The 22,626-nt window shown below is 46.0% G+C and overlaps 1 protein-coding gene across 1 annotated transcript in view; it reads right to left on the bottom strand.

The window, feature by feature from the left end:
• Positions 1-18,533, bottom strand: part of LOC122539620 (insulin-like growth factor-binding protein 4) — a 30,785-nt gene extending 12,252 nt beyond the window's left edge. Inside the window, exons 1-3 of the mRNA XM_043674619.1 lie at positions 18,366-18,533; positions 9,259-9,277; positions 8,277-8,279 (exon numbers count right to left, since the gene is read on the bottom strand). Of these exons, the coding sequence (XP_043530554.1) occupies positions 8,277-8,279; positions 9,259-9,277; positions 18,366-18,533 (190 nt within the window). The remainder of the gene's footprint in view (positions 1-8,276; positions 8,280-9,258; positions 9,278-18,365) is intronic.
• Positions 18,534-22,626: the final 4,093 nt, after the last annotated feature.

Here is a 22,626-nt window from a genome sequence, read left to right as displayed (position 1 = left end):
GTGACCTTATAGAGGTTTACAAAATTATGAGGGACATGGATAGGATAAATAGGCAAAGTCTTTTCTCTGGGGTCGGGGAGTCCAGAACTAGAGGACATAGGTTTAGGATGAGAGGGGAAAGACACAAAAGAGACCTAAGGGGCAACTTTTTCATGCAGAGGGTGGTATGTGTATGGAATGAGCTGCCAGAGGAAGTGGTGGAGGCTGGTACAATTGCAACATTTAAGAGGCATTTGGATGGGTATATGAATAGGAAGGGTTTGGAGGATATGGGCCGGGTGCTGGCAGGTGGGACTAGATTGGGTTGGGATATCTGGTCGGCATGGACGGGTTAGACCGAAGGGTCTGTTTCCATGCTGTACATCTCCATGACTCTATGACATACCATCTTGAGGGGTCTTGATGGGGTGGATGTGGAGCGTGCTGAAGGATTGAGGAAGAGTCATATCAGCCTCAAAATGTTAGCGCTGCTTTTCTCTCTACACATGCTGCTGAGTCTTTGAAGCATTCTGTGTTTATGCCGGATGTGGACGAATCTAGAATGAGGAATCACTGCTCAGAATCAGGGGTCTTCCATTTACACCAGACAAGAAGGACTCTATCTGACAGAGGATTGTGGGTCTTTAGGCCTCTCTTCCTGAAAAGTTGGTGGAAGCAGAATAGAAATATTTTTATGTTGGAGGTGAATCGATTTGTATTCAGCTCGGAGGTGGAAGGTTTCCAGGGGTAGGTGTTAATATGGACTGTGGGTTCCTGCTGGAATAGCCATGGTCTTACTGTTTGGCAGAGCAGACTCAAGGGGCTGAATGGCTTCCTCCCTCTCCTTGCTGGTATATGCTACAGGCTGGGGTGGAATCTGGAGACAAATAGCAGCAGCTCCTCAGTAAGTCATACAGTCAGAGAGATGTACCCTTTGGTCCAATCCGTCCATGCCAACCAGATATACTAAAGTAATCCAGTCCCATTTGCCAGCACCCGGCCTATATCCCTCCTAACCCTTCCTATTCATATACCCATCCAGATGCCTCTTAAATGTTGCAATTGTGCCAGCCTCCACCACTTCCTCTGGCAGCTCATTCCATACACGTACCACCCTCTGTGTGAAAATGTTGCCCCTTAGGTCTCTTTTATATCTTTCCCCTCTCATCCTAAACCTATGCCCTCTAGTTCTGGACTCTCCAATCCCAGAGAAAAGACCTTGTCTATTCATCCTATCCATGCCCCTCGTGGTTTTGTAAACCTCGATATGGTCACCGTTGAAAAGTATGGTGCTGGAAAAGCCCAGCAGGTCAGGCAGCATCAGAGGAGCAGATTCTTGAAGAAGAGCTTATGCCTGAAACATCAATTCTCCTGCTCCTCGGACGCTGCCTGACCTGCTGGGCTTGTCCACCACCATACCTTTTGACACTGACTCTCCAGCATCTGCAGTCCTCACTTTCTCCTAGAAGGTCACCCCTCATCCTCCAACGCTCCAGGGAAAACAGTCCCAGCCTGTTCAACCTCTCCCTACAGCTCAAATCCTCCAACCCTGGCAACATCTTTGTAAATCCTTTCTGAACCCTTCCTCATGATTAAACCACTCGTTTTCACATGTGGTCAGATTCAGCTGCAGCAGTGAGGCCTGTTAGGATTGGGGCCACTTGGTTTTGGAGTAACTTCATCATTGTGTTACATTTGACCCAGAGCAATGTCAAACCATACAAACACACCTTGGCGATGGAATCTTACTTGGGCCACTCTGCTGCCACTTTTCCTACTTCAAAATCTCCAGATTCCAAAATTGCAGACTTCCTCCCCCCACCCCCACTCTCTCTCTCATTCCTCTCTGCCTCTCACCCCTCTCTGGCTCTCCCTCCGTCCCTCTCTTCCACCCTCGCTTTCCTCCCTCTTACTCTCCCCCATTTCCTTTCATCACCCCACCCCCGCCCCCCCCTCACTCCTCTCCCCCTCCTTCTTTCTCTCTCGTTCTGCATTCTACAGAGAATTGAAGAGTTAAGGAAACACTTCCCTTGGTGCCAGTTCTCACTGCAGCCAATCAGATTCTAATTCCAAAAATACACAGAGTTAAAGGCATTGAGGGAATCTCTTCTGCATCCGACCCTCGCCAGGAAATTCTTTCAGGAATTGCTTTTGCAAAAGCAATTCTTATCCTTGCCCAAGTCAACAGACTTCAGCAGCTCGCAGCTTAAAAATGTGTTGCTGGAAAAGCGCAGCAGGTCAGGCAGCATCAAAGGAGCAGGAGAATCGACGTTTCGGGCATAAGCCCGAAAAAGGGCTTATGCCCGAAACGTTGATTCTCCTGTTCCTTTGATGCTGCCTGACCTGCTGCGCTTTTCCAGCAACACATTTTTCAGCTCTGATCTCCAGCATCTGCAGACCTCACTTTCTCCTTCAGCAGCTCGCAGTCCCTCACCAAGATTTAACTGTTTGTTGGTTCACACTCTGAAAGGTTTTATATTAAAAAGCACCCCCCCACACATGATCCAAACTGCACCTCCCCCCACACAAACATCAATCCCATTTGCTCTGTGAGGGCTCCTGGCTGAGGGGGGGGGGGGGGGGGGGGAAAGAGACAATGGAAGGAGCTACTCCCTCAGGCTTTGGAACCACAGAAAACGCCACATCAGCTCTGACCCAAGGGGAAGGAACAGGCTGAAGGAGGCAGAGTCTCTTGTTGTTCTCGTCGCAGGGAAGTATACGGAGGAGGTGGCCATTTGATCCATTCTCCCTGTGTTGGCCCCTGCTATCAATTTAATGAATCCCATTCCTCTGCCCTTATTCTTACAGTGGTTTTGTTTATGCGTTTCTCTACATGCCTTTTAGAAGTTGCCATTGGATCAGCTTTGACAGTGTTGTGTTTCCCAGATCATGATGGATCCATTTGTAACAATGTTAGTGTAAGAAGGGTGAATGGCTTAAAACAATAACTCTTGTTTCTCTCTCTCTTCACAGACACGGAAACACCTGCTGAGTTTCTCCAACTCCCTGTTATTCCTGCTAATTTCACCACTTCCTACAGGTTATTTTATTAAACTAGTGTATCTCCGGTGCAGCACAATTCAGGAGTCTCGTGTGTGGCTGAGTGACTGGGCTGTCTTGCTTAAGCCTCTCTGTCTCTCTCTATGCGTGTAGGCACTGCCTGTGAAAGCACTGTCCACATCCGAGAGCCTCAGAACCCAAGGTCAATGTGTGAGATCGTTCCTCCCATCCTGGCCGGAGGTCAGGGGAAAGCAGGAAATGACCGGGTTTTAAAAAACTTTCCTTTTCAGTAATTTTGATTCTCTCCAGTGGGTCCAACTGACAATTTTATATCAAATAGATAGTTAAAGAAAGCATTTTTATAACCATTCTAATAGCTCTGGGACAACCGCAAAGACGGAATCATTATTCAAAAGCCTCAAACAAACGGTTCTCATTACACAGCTCACAAGGGGATAATTAACAATACGATCCCTGCGTTGGCTGACAGACTGTTTCTGATCCTCTAATGCAAGCAGCCAGGTGAGCTAATTACACCAGACAATCATTTCAACAGTTTCTCCAGAATTCCTTGGCTTTAAAAAGGTTCCTGAATGGCTGCATTTGTATTCGGTATTAGAAAGGCCAATAAACATCAGACTGACTAGACATCAATGGCCCACAGGGATAGCCGGACACACATTGACAGCAGCACTATCTGGCTTTCAGAATGGCCAAAATATGTGTCTGCCAGAACATCAGAGAGTGTGAGCTCAGGACAGCAACAAACCCAGAGGGACAGAAAAACCACCAATAGCAACTTCAGAACAAAGTCAAGGTTTGTTTGATCGGGTCCAAATCGTCATGGAATCAGGTTCAGATCGCAGTGGGATGTTCAGATCGCACTGGGATGTTCAGATCGCACTGGGATGTTCAGATCGCACTGGGATGTTCAGATCGCACTGGGATGTTCAGATCGCACTGGGATGTTCAGTGGAAACCCTGTCCCTTTCAGGCCACTGCTCTGAATGGTAAAATTGAAGTCACCGTAATGGTCTAAACTGTTGGGGTTACATTGTTCTTGCAAATGTCAGGCTGCAGATTACAGGCACACTCATTAGTAACAAAGTCCCAATGCAGTACATCCTCTGAAGTCAATGCAGTAATTCTGGATGTAGGTTTCTGTTAACATCTTCAGTGGGCCTCCGACGTGTTTGGGTTTCTTTGGGTTGGTGATTACATTTCCTGTGGTGACATCACTTCCGGCGGTGACGTCATTTCCTGTTCTTTTTCTCAGGGGGTGGTAGATGGGGTCTAACTGAGATATAAGGATACTAGTGAGAGAGGGTCACCAGGATACGTGAACACCAACTAGCCACAACAAGACATGACCCTCTCACTAGTATCCTTACATACGGAGGAGGAAGGACACCACTTCAACTGGGACAACATATCCATTCTAGGACAAGCCAAACAGAGACACGAACGAGAATTCCTAGAAGCATGGCATTCAAATCGGAACTCTATCAACAAACACATCGAGTTAGACCCCATCTACCATCCCTGAGAGAAAGAACAAGAAATGACATCACCACAGGAAATGATGTCACCACAGAAAATGATATCACCAACCCAAAGAAACCCAAACATATAAATAGTAAGCAGGAATTTTCAGCAGTGCTTTGCCCAGAGGCCCACTAAAGATGCTACCTAGTAGGGTGATGAAACATCTGGAAATGAACCTTTCCAGCTCATCAAGCAAACCTACATCCAGAACCTCAACCTGATCCATAAATCTTCTCAAAACTCGCTCAATACATTAGTTATTTATCTAAAGTCAACACAGCAAGAGTTGATCAATGCTTCTCAAAACCACTAGGACCTAGGGGCAGAACAGGCCATTCAGCCCATTGAATACGCTTCATCATTCAATAAGATTGTGGATAATCCTCAACTCCACTTGCCTGTTTTTTTCCCAGGATCCTTGATTCCCTTTTTACTGTTTCAATATCTACCTCAGCCTTGAAGATACTAAACGACCCAGCCTCAACAGTCCTCTGTGGGAAAGAATTCCACAAATTCAATACCCCGAGAGGAAAAAAAAACTCATCTTCCCGAAATGGCAACCCCTTATTCTGATTTATGCCCCCGGCTTCCAGACTCTCTCACAAGGGGGATATAACTGGACATTGCCATCTGGAAAAATGTCCCCTTGATCCAAACTCTTCTGTTAATTAGCCAATCCTCTATCTCCATAAGCATGGGGTTGTATCTTGTTAAGTCAGCTAATATGTGGTATCTTGTTAAATGTCTTTGAAAATCCAAATATATTACATCTGCTGATTCCCCTTTATCCATCCTACTTGTTGCCCCCTCAAAGAATTCCAATATATTTTTCCAGGCATGGTTTCCCCTTCCTGAAGCTTTGCTAACCCTGCTTCATATTATACAGTTCTAAATGTTCTGCTATTACATCCTTCAGAATAGATGCTACCATTTCCCAATAACAAACATTAAGCTGCCTGACCTATAGTTACTTGCTTTCGTCGGACTCTATTTTTGAATAAAGCATTACATTGGCAGTTTTCCAATCTGGAACTCCTGAATCTAAGAATTCTTGGAAGATTATTACCAAGGAAAGTAGATTACTACCAGTGGATCCTTTATCTTGGTAGCTACTTCTTTTAAGTTCCAAGGATGGATCCCATCAGATCCAGGGGACTCATTGGTCTGTAGCAGAGTAGTTTCCTTATTACTATTTCTATAGTTATAGTATTTATTTCCTTCTCTTGAATATTTAGTAATTTTGGAATGCCAATAACATTCTCTACCTTAAAGACTGATGCAAAGTATTTATTAAACTCCTCTACCATTTCCTGGTTCTCCATTATTATTTCCCCAGCCTCATTCGCCAACAGCTCATGTTCACTTCGGCCTTGTGCCTCCTTTTGATGTATCGAAAGAAGCTTGTACTGTCTTTTTATATCACTTGGTAGTTTAGACAATAGACAATAGATGCAGGAGTAGGCCATTCTGCCCTTTGAGCCAGCACCACCATTCGTTATGATCATGGCTATTCATCCTCAATCGGTATCCTGTTCCTGCCTTATCCCCATAACCCTTGATTCCACTATCTTAAAAGCTCTATCCAACTTTTTCTTGAAAGTATCCAGAGACTTGGCCTCCACAGCCCTCTGGGGCAGAGCATTCCACACACTCACCACTCTCTGGGTGAAGACGTTTCTCCTCATCTCTATTTATTTGCATTATTTATCTTCTTGCTTTTTTTAGAATATTTTGACTTTTAAAACTTACCCAAACCTCTGGTTTACCACTAATATTTACCACATTGTATGTGGTTTTTCTTTCAATTTAATATTATCTTTAACTTCTTTGGCTGTTTAACTCCTTCCTAGGATCATCCATCCTCATTGGGGTATATCTTTGTTATGATTCTTCAACTATTTTCCTACACATCTGCCATTATTAATCAACCTGATTTTGATAAACTCCTTTCCTAGTCCATTCCAGCTACCTCTGCTCCCATTCTGAATGCTAAATGCTAGCTTGTTATGGTCACTGTTTCCCAGTGAAATTTCACTCAGATCATTTATTAAACTTGTCTCATTACACATTCCCAGAATCAAAATCACCCGAGTCCTGGTTGGATCTAATCAAACTAGTTCTGGGAAACTGTCCCGAGTGCACTCTATGAATTCTTCTTTGTGAATATCTCTGCCAATTGATTTTTCTAAACTACATGATGGTTACTGTACTGCCTTTTTTATATGTCCTCCTTACCTCTTGATTTATTCTCTGTCCTACAGCATTGTTGTTTTGGGGAGGGGGGGGGTTGTTGCCAGCAGTGAGTCTCCCCCTCTTTTCATTTTTAATATCCAATCATTAGACCCAGAAGTTGCTGACTGGGCTCAGTATTTATTGCCCGTCCCTAGTTGCCCCTTAAGAAGGTGGGGTGAGCTGCCTTCTAGAACTGCTGCAGTCCATGTGCTGTAGGTCGACCCACAATGCCCTGAGGGAGGGAATTCCAGGATTCTGACCCAGCGACAATGAAGGAACAGCGATATATTTCCAAGTCAGATGGTGAGAAGCTCGGAGGGGAATTGGCAGGGGGTGGTGTTCCCTGTATCTGCTGCCCTTGTCCTTCTGGATGGAAGTGGTTATGAGTTTGGAAGGTGCTGTCTAAGGATCTCTGGTGAGTTTCTGCAGGGCATCACTGCTGCTACTGAGTGTCAGTGGTGGAGGGAGGGGCTGCTGAAGGTGGGGGATGTGGTGCCAGTCAAGTGGCTGCTTTGTCCTGGATGGTGTTGATCTTAAGAGTGTTGTTGGAGCTGTACATCTACAGCTGAATTTGTTGCCTCCACCCTTATGAACTGTATATTTTCCAATCCAAGGTAATTTCTTGCTTTCATACTCAATCTGCTCTGCAGTGATAGATCCACCCCACCAGCCTTTCCTTGCTGCATAGTTTTTCAAAAAAATCACATACCCTGAATAATTTGTTCCCAGCTTTGATGTCCTTGTCTCCATAATGCCCCACAATACAGTCCCCCTTTAACTCTGCATGCTATTCATTCAGTTCTTTTCTCTCCACTTTGACCCTACCTGTTTATGGATGCTGTCCCTTCCCGTCCCACACTGGATACTATCATCCAGAGGGATGCCTTGTATCCCACCTTACCTTCTTGCTTTCTAGGCCTACGTATCCCTCTCCAGAAACTCTCCCTTGTCCTAGTTTAAAGTTGTCTCTACAGCCCTGGTTATTTGATTTATGAGGACACTGGTCCCAGTATGGTTCAAACCAACCAGAATCTAGGTACTGCCTTTCTACTCCAGCTTGGGGGTCAGTGCCCCACCCCCCCAATCACTGTGCCACATGTTTAACTCCTTGACATTATTTACCCTGGGTCAGTTTGTCCATGGCTCAGGTAGTAGTTCAGAGATTATTACCTCTTGGTTCTGTGTTTTAATTTAGCTTCTAACTGTTCAAATTCTTTCAACAAAATCTCCTTTCTCATCCTACCAATGCTTTGCTGCCGATGTGGACGGCAACAATTATATTCCAACCCACCGTCCTCCCCCCAACTAACTCTAAGCTCACGTTCCCCAGCCCTGGCAAGGTGTCCTGACCTCTGCACTGGCTGATTTCACCAACAAGTTTATAAAACAGTGTTGACTGCTGGAGTTGTGGGAGCTCAATTATCAGAGCAGGTCTCCTGTACCCGCCATAACATACTGTAGAAACACACCCCACTTAAACACAGTGTTGATGTGGGTTTAACAGTGAAAAGCACAGTGCATGCGTGGTACAGTGAACAGGGTTTGGGATGGAAGATGCCCAACACCATAACCCATTGCCTTGACAAACACACACTTTATCACGAGACGCTGGTGTTGGACTAGGGACAAAGTTAAAAATCACACAACACCAGATTATAGTGACAACTACCTGGTGAAGGAGCAGCGCTCCGAAAGCTAGTGCTTCCAATTAAACCTGTTGGACTACAACCTGGTGTTGTGTGATCTTTAACTTTGTACACTTTATCTTGTAATACGTCTTAGTGCACGTACCAATGGAACCAGAAAAATTACCCTCCACTTCCCTTGACAAGACGCATTCAGTGTCTGGATCAGCTACACATGGTGCTGTTCATGGGACTCAGTGACAAAGTACTTTGCAGAGTATTTCCAGCAGGAGTGGGCCATTTGGCCCTTCAGCACCATGCTGGGCTTTCTGCTGTACATGAATGTTTACTCAGCCCCTTACCAATCAGCATCTCCTTCTATTCCTTTCTCCATCACGTGTTTATGCGGCTACCCCCCCCCCCCCCCCCCATAAAGGATTGAAAGAACAGGACATGCACGGTAACATAGAGTCAGCACAGCTTGTCATGGAGAAGTTATGCCTGACAAAGCTGTTGGAATTATTTGAGGAGGTAACAAGCAAGTTTGACAAAGGACAGCCAGTGGATGGGATCTACTTGGATCTCCAGAAGGGCCTTGGCAAGCTGCTGCACAGGAGTCTGCAAAATAAGGTAAGAGTTGATGGTGTTAGGGGCAAGGTACTGGCATGGATAGAGGATTGGCTGACTGGCAGAAGGCAGGGAGTGGGGAGAAAGGGGGTCTTTTCAGGATGGCAGCTGGTGACTAGTAGAGTTCCACAGGGATCTGTGTTGGGATCACAACCATTCACACTATACATTAATGAAGGAACTGAGGGCATTATTGCCAAGTTTGTAGATGACACAAAGTTAGATGGAGGAACAGCTAATGTTGACAAAGTGGGGAGGCTGCAGAAGGACTTGAACAGGCAAGGGGAGTTGTAGATAGAATACAATGTGGGAAAGTGTGAGGTTGTGAACTTTGATAGAATAGAGGCATGGACTATTGTCTAAAGTGGAAAGGCTTTTTAAATCTGAAGCACAAAGGAACTTGGATGTGCTCGTTCATGATTCTCTTAAAGTTAATATTCAGTTTCATTAGGAAGGTAATGCAATGTTAGCATTCATTTCAAGAGGAATAGGTTACAAGAGCAGAGAGGTCCTGCTGAGGCTGTATAAGGCTTTGGTCAGACCACATTTGGAATATTGTGAGCAGTTTTGGACCCTGGATCTAAGGAAGGATGTGCTGGTGATGGAGGGGGTCCACAGGAGGTTCACAAGAATGATCCTGGGGTGAAGAGTTTGTCACATGAGGAGTGGGTGAGGACTCTGGGACTGTACTCGATGGAGTTTAGAAGATTGGTCGGGGGGGGGAAGGTGGTGCAGAATACTGAGGGGTATGGATAGAATGAACATGGAGAAGATGTTTCTGGTGGGCTTCAAAGGCCAAATGGCCTACTCCTGCACCTATTTTCTATGTTTGTAGTAGGAGGAGAGACTAGGACGCAAGGGCGCAGCCTCAGGGTGAAGGGATGACCCTGTTGTAGTGAAATGTGGAGGAATTTTTTTCAGCCAGAGAGTGGTGAATCTGTGGAACTCAATGCCAAAGATGGCTGTGGAGGCCAAGTCATTGAGTATATTTAAGACCGAGATAGATAGATAGATAGGGAGGTGCTTAATTAGTAAGAGGGTCAAGAGTTACAGGGAGAAGGCAGGAGAATGGGGTTGAGAAACGTAAAAGCCACAATCAAATGGTGGGCCAGACAGTATCAGGAGGTGGAGACATTGATGTCTCGGGTGTAACCAACTGGTCCTGAAGAAGGGTTACACCTGAAGCGTCGACGTCCGCACCTCCTGATACTGTCTGGCTTCCCGGGTTCTTCTAGTCTCCTGCTTGTGGATTTTGGATTCCAGCATCTGCTGTTTTCTTGTCACAATCAAATGGGCTGAATGGCCTAATTCTACACCGTGTTCGTACACCCTATTGGGTACACTCTGACATGTACACTCTAAGACTGTCACTTCTTTACATCACAGATGGTGTCGAATTCAGCTGTATCTAGGAAATGTTCAGGCTGGCTTCAGTCTGTCAGGAAGCTTACTTCCTAACCAGCTTTATAGTTCTCACACTTTATCAGGAAATAAGCCAAAGGTACAATGGAATTCCAGTAATTCCCACTAGCAGGGAGTCTCGGATTTCAATTCCCTTATCTCTGGAGATTGCTCTCAAGTTAAACATTAACAGATAAACAGTGAGCTGGCTGGCAGGGAGTAAGATTGAACAAAGCAGTTACTGAGAGGTCGATACATGTCTTTGCTTGTTCATGTGGAGCAGGAGTGATTAAACTAACCTCATCAGGAGAAGTAACTAAGACAAAAGGAAACAGCTGGAAACCCTCTATCTAATGCCACCCAGAGCCTCTAAGTCTTGACACGCTTCACTTTAAACCTGCCTCATGTGTTGCGAGTCCAGTTTTATTTTGGATCGGTACTGACCTGGCTGTTTGGGTCTGTCACATCGGTTACCAAGACGCTGGCAGAGTGAGAGCAGAGAGGAAAAAGCAACCTTCAAACACAGGCTTTTCATGTTGAAACTTTGTACTTTCTCCATTACAAAGTCACTTTTCAAAAGGTTTGTTCCCGGAGATTTAATTTCCTCTCAGACCAAGCAATAGGGTCCATTTAAGATCAGAGCTGGAAATGTGTTGCTGGAAAAGCGCAGCAGGTCAGGCAGCATCTAGGGAACAGGAGAATCAACGTTTCGGGCATACGCCCTTCTTCAGGAATGCCTGATGCTGCCTGACCTGCTGCGCTTTTCCAGTAACACATTTCCATCTCTGATCTCCAGCATCTGCATACCTCACTTTCTCCTCCATTTAAGATCAACACTGTCTCCACCTGGAGCTCTGCTGCTGCTCTGGGCCTGTTGAACAGTTGAACCCAATTCCATCCTCACTCCAGCCGGTGTGGTGAGTGAGACAGAGAGGGGCACGGGACAGGGGTGTGGGGGTCTTTGTTTCTAGCCACTCCTGCTCCAGTAACCCTCAGAAAAACCATGTGGCACCAATTAATGGCACTTAATTTCTTTAAGTAATTTGTCACAGCATTTTTAAAATCCAGAACAAAATGGAACTTCCAGTTTTTTGCTGGATGAAACTGAACAGCCAACAGGAAATCCATTTTAGCTCCGTCTTCAATACCATAATTCCAATCAAACGGATCTCCAAACTCCGAGACCTCTGCCTCTACTTCCCCCCTCTGCTACTGGATCCTCGACTTCTTGACCCACAGACCACAATCAGTAAAGATAAGCAACAGCACCTCCTCCACGATAATCCTCAACAGGTTCCCCAGCAAGGCCGCATACTCATCCTTTTGCTGTACTCCTTATACACTCAAGACTGTGTGGGCAAATTCAGCTCTAACTCCATTGACAAATTTGCTGATGATACCACTGTAGTGAGTTGGATCTCAAACAATGACAGGATAGAGTATAGGAAAGAGTCAGAGCTTAGTGACATGGCGGAAAGACAATTTCTCCCTCAACTTCATTGACTTCAGGGAGTGGAGTAAGGGACACCCCTGCCTGTATCAGTGGTGTTCAGGTGGAGATGGTCAAGAGCTTCAAGTTCCTGGGAGTAAACATCACCAACCAGAAAGTACACCAACATTTCTACTTCCTCAGGAGGCTAAGGAAATTCCTTATGACCACAGTGACTCTGACCAATTTTTATTGAAAACATTCTCTCCGGATGCATCACAGCTCAGTACAGCAACTCCACTACCCAAGACTACAAGAAATTACAGAGAGTTGCGAACGCGGCCCAGTCCATCACACAAACCAGCCTTCCTTCTATTGCCTCTGTCTACACTTCCAGCTGCCTCAGGAAAGCAGTCATCATCAAAGACCCCTCCCACCCCAGTTATACTCTCTTCCTCCCACTTCCATCAGCTAGAAGATATAAACGTTTGAAAACATGTAACAACAGATTTAAGAACAGCTTCTTCCCCACTGTTGTCAGACTTATGAATGGATCTTTTGTATATTAGAGTTGATCTTTCTCTGTAGCTGTTACACTATTCTACATTTGTTCTATTACCCTTATGCACCTAGGTATCTGGACAGCATGCAAACCAATGAGAGAGAGAGACAGACAGACAGAGAGTGAGAGAAGGAAGGAAGAGACAGCGAGGAGAAGGGAGAGAAGGATGAGAGAGAGAGAGAGAGAGAGACTGCAAATACAGAGAGGCACATTTCCAGCAGGGGCTAACTGGATAATGATCAGATTGGCGCCTGGCTGACTTTCCTGTGCCTATCCTGAGGCTCACAGGCTACATTTAGCGTCTTCATTGTTATTGCAGCTAATGAGCTACAGATTGGTTGGATGCCTTTACAGCAGCTGTGAACTGACAGAGAGAAGCTCTCATTGTCTCACGGTCTGCTGTGGTGCTGAGGCACACTCACCCAAAGGTGCACTGATCCCTGTTCCAGTCTGCACACCTTCAGCAACCTCCTGTTTCAAATCAGCTCCTTAGGACCAGGCTCTGAGTCAGGGTTCATGTGTGAGGCGCTGGCACGGCTTTAGGAGAGAGTCCGAGAAAATCTCAAGCCTCAGTCAAACTACAATCAGATCAGCAAGAGCAGCAATTCCAAGCAGCATTCCTCCCCCTCCCTCTGCCCCCAAACCTGCACTCGCTGGGGAAGCAAACTGCCTCACACTTTGTGAATCTCGGTCATTACGACCTGCCGTGCACAGGATTTCTACTCACCTCAGGCTTCACAGAAACCCCGCTCAGTGTAAAAGCACAAAACAGTACTCCCCAACTCCCTTCCCTCCATCCACCTCCCCAATAATCAGCTTCATTGTACACACCAGCATGGTGGTTCAGTGGTTAGCACTGTTACCTCAGAGCGCCAGGGACCCAGATTCGATCCCATCCTTGGGTGACTGTCTGTGCGGATCTTGCACATTCTCTCAGTGTCTGTGTGAGTTTCCTGTGGGTGCTCTGATTTCCTCCCACAGTCCAAAGATGTGCAGGTTAGGTGGATTAGCCATGGGAAATGCAGGATTACAGGGATAGCATGGGATACTCTTTGGAGAGTCTGTGCAGATTTGATGGGCCAAACAGCCGGTACCTGCACTGTAGAGAATCGACAGAGGGATGGCTTAGTATTTAAAGTAAAACTAAAAAAGGAGAGGGCTGACAAAGTTCACGGTATCTACAAGAGACACAGAGAGAGAAGACAGCAGCTGAGGGTGGGGGGCAATGACTGAGAATAACTTATTTTTGGTCAGGGGATCTCAATGATTCTGGAATCATAGTGAATAAACGGAGGTAAGATATAAAGCAGTCATGTTCACATCAGGGTGGAGCAGCTCGAACCTGTGCCTGGGCAATGAGAGGGCAAGAGGAAAGGGAAACGGCTGGGTGTTCACCTCATGGAATCAGCAGAAACCATCTACAAAATTCTTCCACATCCAGGTGGTAGGTGCAAGGAAAACTAAATTGAAAAACCAAACTGACACTATTTGTGCTGTCAGCCCCAGCAAATTCTGACAAAGGGACATAGTTTCAGGGAATACAGACAGCTGGACGGATCTGTAGATAGCACATTAACTATCAACATTTTTGGATAGAAATGTAAGCTCTTTCACAACTGACACAAAGTCAAAGAGCTTTATTTTTGAATTTACACTGACTTCATGTCTAACATTTTAAGGCAGAATCATAGAAAGCAGAAACCTCATTATAGAATATCGTCAAGATCAGAGTGGTGCTGGAAAAGCACAGCAGGTCAGGCAACATCTGAGGAGCAGGAAAATCAACGTTTCAGGTAAAAGCTGCTGAAGCGTCGTTTTTCCTGCTCCTCGGCTGCTGCCTGACCTGCTGTGCTTTTCCAGCACCACTCTGATCTAGACGTCTAATCTCCAGCATCTGCAATCCTCACTTCTGCCTCATTATGGAATGATGTCCTGGAGAAGGGTCACTGAACCTGAGACAATCACTCAACTTTCTCTCCATAGACACTGCCAAAACTGCTGAGTTTCTCCAGCAATTTCTGTTTTTGTCAATAACACCCTTACAAATGACAACTATTCAAGCAACATATGCTGTTGTATTTTCCATTCAAATGGTCTAAGATCCAGAGCAAAACAAAACTCTCAAACTCTTGCTTGTCATCGGCACAGAGGTCTCTGACCCGCTCTTCCTGTGGATTCTCAGAAAGATTCAGGAACGCTCCAGAAAGCTCACAAACACTCGATCAAGGTACAAATAAACTTCAGACTCCAGAGCTGGTGGTGGAGGCAAATATGATAAGGGGTATTTAAGAGACTTTTACATAAGTACATGAATATGTAAGGAGTGGAGGGATATGGACCAAGTGCAGGCAGAAGGGATTAGTTTAATTTGGTGTCATGTTTGGTACAACATGGCGGGCCCAAGGGCCTGTTTCTGTGCTGTACTGTTCGATGTTCTAACTCATATCATACAGGCAGCAATCCCAAGGGTCCATTGACCAGATTATCAGAAAATATTACTGTAAAGAGCAAGGAGGAACTGTCAGATGTGGAGCAAGGAGGATGTCAGAGCAAGGAGGAACTGTCAACTGTCAAAATGTGTTGGTCATTACTGGCCCACCAATTAAAACTTTAAGGAAGGATCTTTGGGCAAGAAAAAGGCCACACCATTGGTGCAACACTTAAACAGAGTCAAATTTGAAGGTATGGGGTATCCCAATGACAATCCCATGTTTTAGGGACAGTCAGCAACTGCAGTAAAACAGCATGATCTGAAACTGTTGCAGTTTGTCACAACTACTCCAACACTATCCAGCTCTGGACATGTGCAGAGGCAAAGTCAGATCCCAAAACGGCCCAACGAAGCCTTACAGTACTGACAGCTGAGAGTGGGTTGAGAGGGTGCACAGGCACAGACACATCAATCACGTTCAGGCTCAAACAAGTGAAAGGCCAGTTTCTGAATTTCCATATTGTTAACATCACACACTCTCTCAACGCTATTGACACCATATGGCCTGAAAAGGCAGGGTGGTATTTTCATAAAGCTAAAATTGACATGGGAGCTAGTGCCCAAATATTATCCCTACACATCTTGAAGGACATTTTGCTCAGCAAGTGCCACTCCATGATACAGCCCAGGATTGGTCCCAGAGGTTTGGGTTTGTTTTATAACGACAGGTTGAGCAATTTGCGCCAAAACACTCTGGAGTTTAGAAGAATGAGATGAGATCTAATTGACAAAGTAGACAGAGAGGATGTTTCCTCATGTGGGCCACAGGAACAGGCCCTTCGACCGTCCAAGCCTGGGCCGATCCAGATCCTCTATCTAAACCTGTCGCCTATCTTTTTAAGGATCTGTATCCCTCTGCTCCCTGCTCATTCATGTCCCTGTCTAGATACACCTTCAATGACGTTATCGTTCCTGCCCCCACTGCCTCCGCTGGCTACGCGTTCCTGGCACCCACCACCCTCTGCGTAAAGAACGTTCCACGCATATCTCCCCTAAACTTTTCCCCTCTCACTTTGAACACATGACCCCCTAGTAATTCAGTCCGTCACTCTGGGAAAAAGGTTCTTGCTATCCACCCTGTCTACACCTCTCACAATTTTGCAGGCCTCAAATCAGGTTTCCCCCCCCCCTCAACTTAGTCTTTCCAAGGAAAATAATCCTGATGTACTCAATCTCTCCTCATAGCTAGCACCCTCCATCTCAGGCAACATCCTGGTGAACCTCCTCTGCACCCTCTCCAAATAGTAATGTGGTGACCAGAACTGTCCGCAGTGTTCCAAATGTGGCCGAACCAAAGTCCTATACACCTGTAACATGACCTGCCAATTCTTGTACTCAATACCCCGCCTGATGGAGGAAAGCATGCTGTATGCCTTCATGACCACTCTACTGACCTGCATTGCCACCTTCGGGAACAGTTGACCTAAACACCCAGATCTCTCTGTATATCAATTTTCCCCAGGACCTTTCCGTAGGCGGCACGGTGGTACAGTGGTTAGCACTGCTGCCTCACAGCGCCAGAGACCCGGGTTCAATTCCCGCCTCAGGCGACTGACTGTGTGGAGTTTGCACGTTCTCCCCGTGTCTGCGTGGGTTTCCTCCGGGTGCTCCGGTTTCCTCCCACAGTCCAAAGATGTGCAGGGTCAGGTGAATTGGCCATACTAAATTACCTGTAGTGTTAGGTAAGGGGTAAATGTAGGGGTATGGGTGGGTTTCGCTTCGGTGGGGCGGTGTGGACTTGTTGGGCCGAAGGGCCTGTTTCCACACTGTAATCTAATCTAATCTAAATTTACTGTATAGTTTGCTCTGGAATTGCCTCTTCCAAAATGCATCACCTCACATTTGTCTGGACTAAACTCCATCTGCCATTTCTCTGCCTACCTCTCCAATCTGTCTATATTCTGCTGTATTCTCTGACAGACCCCTTCTCCATCTGCTATTCCACCAATCTTAGCGTCATCTGCAAACTTGCTAATGAGGCAATCTACACCTTCCTCCAAATCATTTAAGTATATCATAACCAACAGTGGTCCCAGCCCAGATCCCTGTGGAACACCCACTGGTCACAGGTCTCCATTTTGAGGAGCTCCCTTCCATTACTACTCTCTGTCTCCTGTGGTATAAGTGGTTATCCTCATTTTAGGATAAGGGGGAGCAAATTTAACACAGATGAGCAGAAATGACTCAGAGTTGTAAATCCATGGAATTCGCTCGACCAGGGAACACTGGATGCTGGGACATTGGGTAAATTTAAGGAGGCGATTGACAGATCATTAATTAATAACAAGTTGAAGGGTTCTGGGTACAGGCAGAAAAGTGGAGTTGAAGCAGAGATGAGATCAGCCAGGCATCATATTAAATGGGACAGTAGGTTCGATGGGCTGAATGGCCTACTCCTGCTTCTAGTTGTTTGCTTCCACAGTTTTTATGAGACACCATCTACAGCATATAACAGATCTTCAATTCCATGTACTGGCAGAATCAGACTGCTACGCCAATACACCAACAGGTGCTTGATTTGTGAAACCTCTACATTGGGAAGATAGGATGCCAACTCAGGGAACATCTCTGCACCAACCAACCCTACCGCCCTGTGGCTTCAATCCCCCCTCCCACCAAGGACATGCAGGTCCTGGGCCTCCTCCACCACCAAATCCTGGATTAGTGGTGCTGGAAGAGCACAGCAGTTCAGGCAGCATCCAAGGAGCTTCGAAATCAGGAATAAAAATGAAGGGCTTTTGCCCGAAACGTCGATTGCGAAGCTCCTTGGATGCTGCCTGAACTGCTGTGCTCTTCCAGCACCACTGATCCAGAATCTGGTTTCCAGCATCTGCAGTCATTGTTTTTACCACCACCAAATCCTAGCCACCCAATGCCTGGAGGAAGAACGTCTCATCTTCCGCCTTGGCACCCTGCAACCACATGGCATCAACAATGACTTCACCAGTTTCCTCATCTCCCCAACCCCCCCGACCCAACCCTCCAACCCAACACCACCCTCTTGAACTGTCCTACCTGTCCATTTTCCTTCCCACCCATCTGCTCCACCCTCCACTCTGACCAATCAACATCACCCCATACCTGCCTCCACCTATTGCCTTCCCAGCTACCTTGCCCCCAGCCCCAATCCCTCCTATTTATCTCTCAGTCCCTTTCTTCCCATCCCCTCACTCCTGATGAAGGGCTTTTGCCTGAAATGTTGACTCTCCTGCTCCTCGGATGTTGCCTGCCTTGCTGTGCTTTTCCAGAACCACACCTTTTGACACTGTCAGTAACTGCCAAAAGTTGGACATCTCAGAGTTACAAAAGGTACTTTTCCCAGGGATGGCCTAACAGTGTTAAGAGTGGAGACAGTTAAGTTTTATGAAGTAACTCCCTGTGGCCACGCAGAGACAACACAGTACATCAGGACAAGTAACTGCCAATGGCAACCAGTCCCGAAAAACATTCCAGCAAGATCTCAGTCCATTTTACATCAGGGACACAAGAATTGACCAGGAGCTGTCTGTGAATCTGTGCCCTGGCCAGAGATGAATCAGGGTATTCGAAGACGTGTGATTGCTTGTGAGGGAACACCTGTGCCCACATTCTGTGGATGAAAGTAGCAGTGGACCTATTGACAATGTAAGGGGAAGATTCCATCGTTGTAATGGTTTATAATCAGACAGCACAGAGAAGGCACCTCAGCCCAGTGAGTCTGCACCAACCTATCTACACTAATTCCACTTCGCCCAGAATGTTACTGCAAGTGCTTATCCAAGTCCTCTTTAAAGGTGGTGAGGTTTCCTGAAATCCAGACCTCCACCCCACTCAAATCTCCTCTAAACCTGCTGCCTCTCACCTTAAAATTATGCCCCCTTGTTACTGACCCTTCTGAACCACCTTGTCCATGCCCCTCATCATCTTATGCAGCACAATAAAAGTTCAGTTCTCTCAATTCCCCAATCTTCACTGACTCAGCAGCATAAGCACTAAACATGCTTTACAGACCAGAGTCTCTCAGACAATGGATCACAACTTAGTGGCAAACCATTCTGATAAATATCCATTCAGTGGGGAATGACACATTTCACATTGTCATTCCACGGTTCATGCTGAAGCAGGTCAGATCAGACACTACGTTCCATACAATCAATGCTCAGCAAGTGTCAAGCAACACCGTTTTCACATCGTATTGCTCCACCTATTACCACACCCAGCACAACTCATGGTCAAAAGGCAAGTGCAAGGTTACATAGAGGAGACTTTTCTCCAGAGGCAGTGAAGAATGAGTGAGGTAAATGATAAACTAACAAGAAGAGAACTACAAACACCACGTAATGGGTCAGAGTACAAGTTAGAAAGACAGTTACAGAAACCTGGACAACAGCAAAGATTTATCAAACATTCATATGGGCCATGCTACTTACAGTCACCACTGATCATGGGGCGACAGTACATGGAACAGAAACCAGCTCAGACCCAGTTACAGTGCACTGATCACGCACACAGAGTGAAAAAGACCACTCCAGTGATCATGATAAGGTAGTACTATTGAGTGACCACAAGCAGCAGCAAGACAACCAACTTGTCAAACAAGAGCGGCAGAGAACAACGTGTTTCTCTGAAGATGATTGTACAATCATGAGATCAGAGTTGAAAAGTGTGGTGCTGGAAAAACACAGCAGGCCAGGCAGCATCCGAGGAGCAGGACTTCAGGAATGAGGCTGGTGTGCCAAGCAGGCTGAGATAAAAGGTAGGGGGGAGGGAATTTGGGAGAGGGGCACTGAGAATACAGGTCAGATCAGATGTATTCCCAATTTCCCTCCCCCAAATTCCCTCCCCTCTACCTTTTATCTCAGCCTATTTGGCACACCAGCCTCATTCCTGAAACATCGATTCCCCTGCTCCTCGGATGCTGCCTGACCTGCTGTGCTTTTCCAGCACCACATTTGTCAACTCTGGTCTCCAGCATCTGCAGTCTTCACTTTCTCCCAATCATGAGATCACATTACGTTATCAAAATTCTAAAGTGTTATACTGAAGCTTAAAATGTTTGAATTGCAAACTCTGCTTCATCTGTTTGTATCATTATCATAGAACATAGAACAATACAGCACGGAACAGGCCCTTCGGCCCACGATGTTGTGCCGAACATTTGTCCTAGCTTAAGCACCTATCCATGTACCTATCCAATTGCCGCTTAAAGGTCACCAAAGATTCTGACTCTGCCACTCCCACAGGCAGCGCATTCCATGCCCACACCACTCTCTGGGTAAAGAACCTACCCCTGACATCCCCCCTATACCTTCCACCCTTCACCTTAAATTTATGTCCCCTTGTAACACTCTGTTGTACCCGGGGAAAAAGTCTCTGACTGTCTACTCTATCTATTCCCCTAATCATCTTATAAACCTCTATCAAGTAACCCCTCATCCTCCGCCTTTCCAATGAGAAAAGGTCTAGCACTCTCAACCTATCCTCGTACGACCTATTCTCCATTCCAGGCAACATCCTAGTAAATCTTCTCTGCACCCTCTCCAAAGCTTCCACACCTTTCCTAAAGTGAGGCGACCAGAACTGCACACAGTACTCCAACTGTGGCCTAACCAAAGTCCTGTACAGCTGCAACATCACTTCACGACTCTTGAATTCAATCCCTCTGCTAATGAACGATAATACTCCATAGGACTTCTTACAAACTCTATCCACCTGAGTGGCAACCTTCAAAGATCTATGTACATAGACCCCAAGATCCTCTTCCAAGTCATTAATAAAAATTACAAACAGCAGAGGACCCAGAACTGATCCCTGTGGAACTCCACTTGTAACTGGGCTCCAGGCTGAATATTTACCATCTACCACCACTCTCTGACTTCGACCGGTTAGCCAGTTTTCTATCCAACTGGCCAAATTTCCCACTATCCCATGCCTCCTGACTTTCCGCATAAGCCTACCATGGGGAACCTTATCAAATGCCTTACTAAAATCCATGTATACTACATCCACTGCTCTACCCTCATCCACATGCTTGGTCACCTCCTCAAAGAATTCAATAAGACTTGTAAGGCAAGACCTACCCTTCACAAATCCGTGCTGGCTGTCCCTAACTAAGCAGTGTCTTTCCAGATACTCATAAATCCTATCTCTCAGTACCCTTTCCATTACTTTGCCCACCACCGCAGTAAGACTAACTGGCCTGTAATTCCCGGGGTTATCCCTATTCCCTTTTTTGAACAGGGGCACATTCGCCACTCTCCAGTCCCCTGGTACCACCCCCGTTGACAGTGAAGATGAAAAGATCATTGCCAATGGTACTGCAATTTCCTCTCTTGCTTCCCACACAATCCTAGGATATATCCAGTCAGGCCCGGGAGACTTGTCGATCCTCAAGTTATTCAAAATGACCAACACATCTTCCTTCCTAACAAGTATCTCCTCTAGCTTAGCAGTCCGTTTCACACTCTCCTCTTCAACAATACGGTCCCTCTCAAATTGAGAAATGTCTATATCTGTTTGAGTTTAAATTTAACCTTTGGAAAAAGGGGGTTGTTTTAGGTTTCTGGGTCCATACATCAAAATATCTTACAGAGACATGCTCATGATGTCATCACTGCATCACAGCACGTGACTCAACGATATAAAGATCTTATACTCCATCATCTGAAGCATGAAACTGTGTTGTATTTCTAGTGGGAAGAATCCACTGGGAATCAAACCCCACTAACTCATCACAAACGTATAAAGAACCAATTGAATCTCTTGGATGGATAATTTGGACAAAGAGAAAAGAACATTACAGCACAGGAACAGGCCCTTCGGCCCTCCAGGCCTGCGCTGACACATTTCGCCCGTCCGTACTAAAACTGCCTTCACTTACAGGATCCATATCCCTCTATTCCCTTTCCTATTCCTGTATTTGTCCAGGTGCTTCTTGAATGCTGCTGTTGTGTCTGCTTCCACCACCTCCTCTGGCAGCGCGTTCCAGGCACTCACCACCCTTTATGTGAAAACCTTAAGGGTTCGCACATCTCTTTTAAACTCCGCCCCCGCACCTCCAACACCTCGAACATGTGTCCCACCCCCCTAAGGAAAAAGCCTCATATTTCCCACTCTATCACGCCATTCACAATCTTATAAACTTCAATCAGGTCGCCCCCACAACCTCCTGCATTCCAGTGAAAGCAAAGCCAGTCTACCCAACCTTTCTTCATAACTAAAATCTCCCAGACCAGGCAACATTCTGGTAAACCCTTTCTGTATCCTCTCCAAAGCATCCACATCCTTCTGGTATGTGGTGACCAGAACTGTACACAATATTCCAAGTGTGGCCTAACTGAAGTTCTATAAAGCTGCAGCATAACGTGTGTATCCTTATACTCAATGCCCCTTCCAATGAAGGCAAGCATACCATTTTTTACTACTTTATCCATCTGCACTGCCACCTTCAATGATCTGTAGACCTGCTCACCCAGATCCCTCTGCAACTGAGGTTTTAGTGAAGAAAAAGAAGGCAGCCGACGTCAGGTACAGACAGCAGAGATCCAGTGAATCCCGAGAAGAGTATAAAGGCAGTAGGAGTGTACTTAAGAGAGAAGTCAGGAGGGCAAAAAGGGGACACAAGATAGCTTTGGCAAATAGGGTTAAGGAGAATCCAAAGGGTTTTTATAAATACATTAAGGACAAAAGGGTAACTAGGGAGAGAATAGGACCCCTCAAAGATCAGCAGGAGTCACAGGAGATGGGGGAGATATCA

Source organism: Chiloscyllium plagiosum, chromosome 33, assembly GCF_004010195.1.
Source record: "Chiloscyllium plagiosum isolate BGI_BamShark_2017 chromosome 33, ASM401019v2, whole genome shotgun sequence".
Lineage (NCBI taxonomy): Eukaryota > Metazoa > Chordata > Chondrichthyes > Orectolobiformes > Hemiscylliidae > Chiloscyllium > Chiloscyllium plagiosum.
This window is presented reverse-complemented; position numbering and strand designations above follow the sequence as displayed.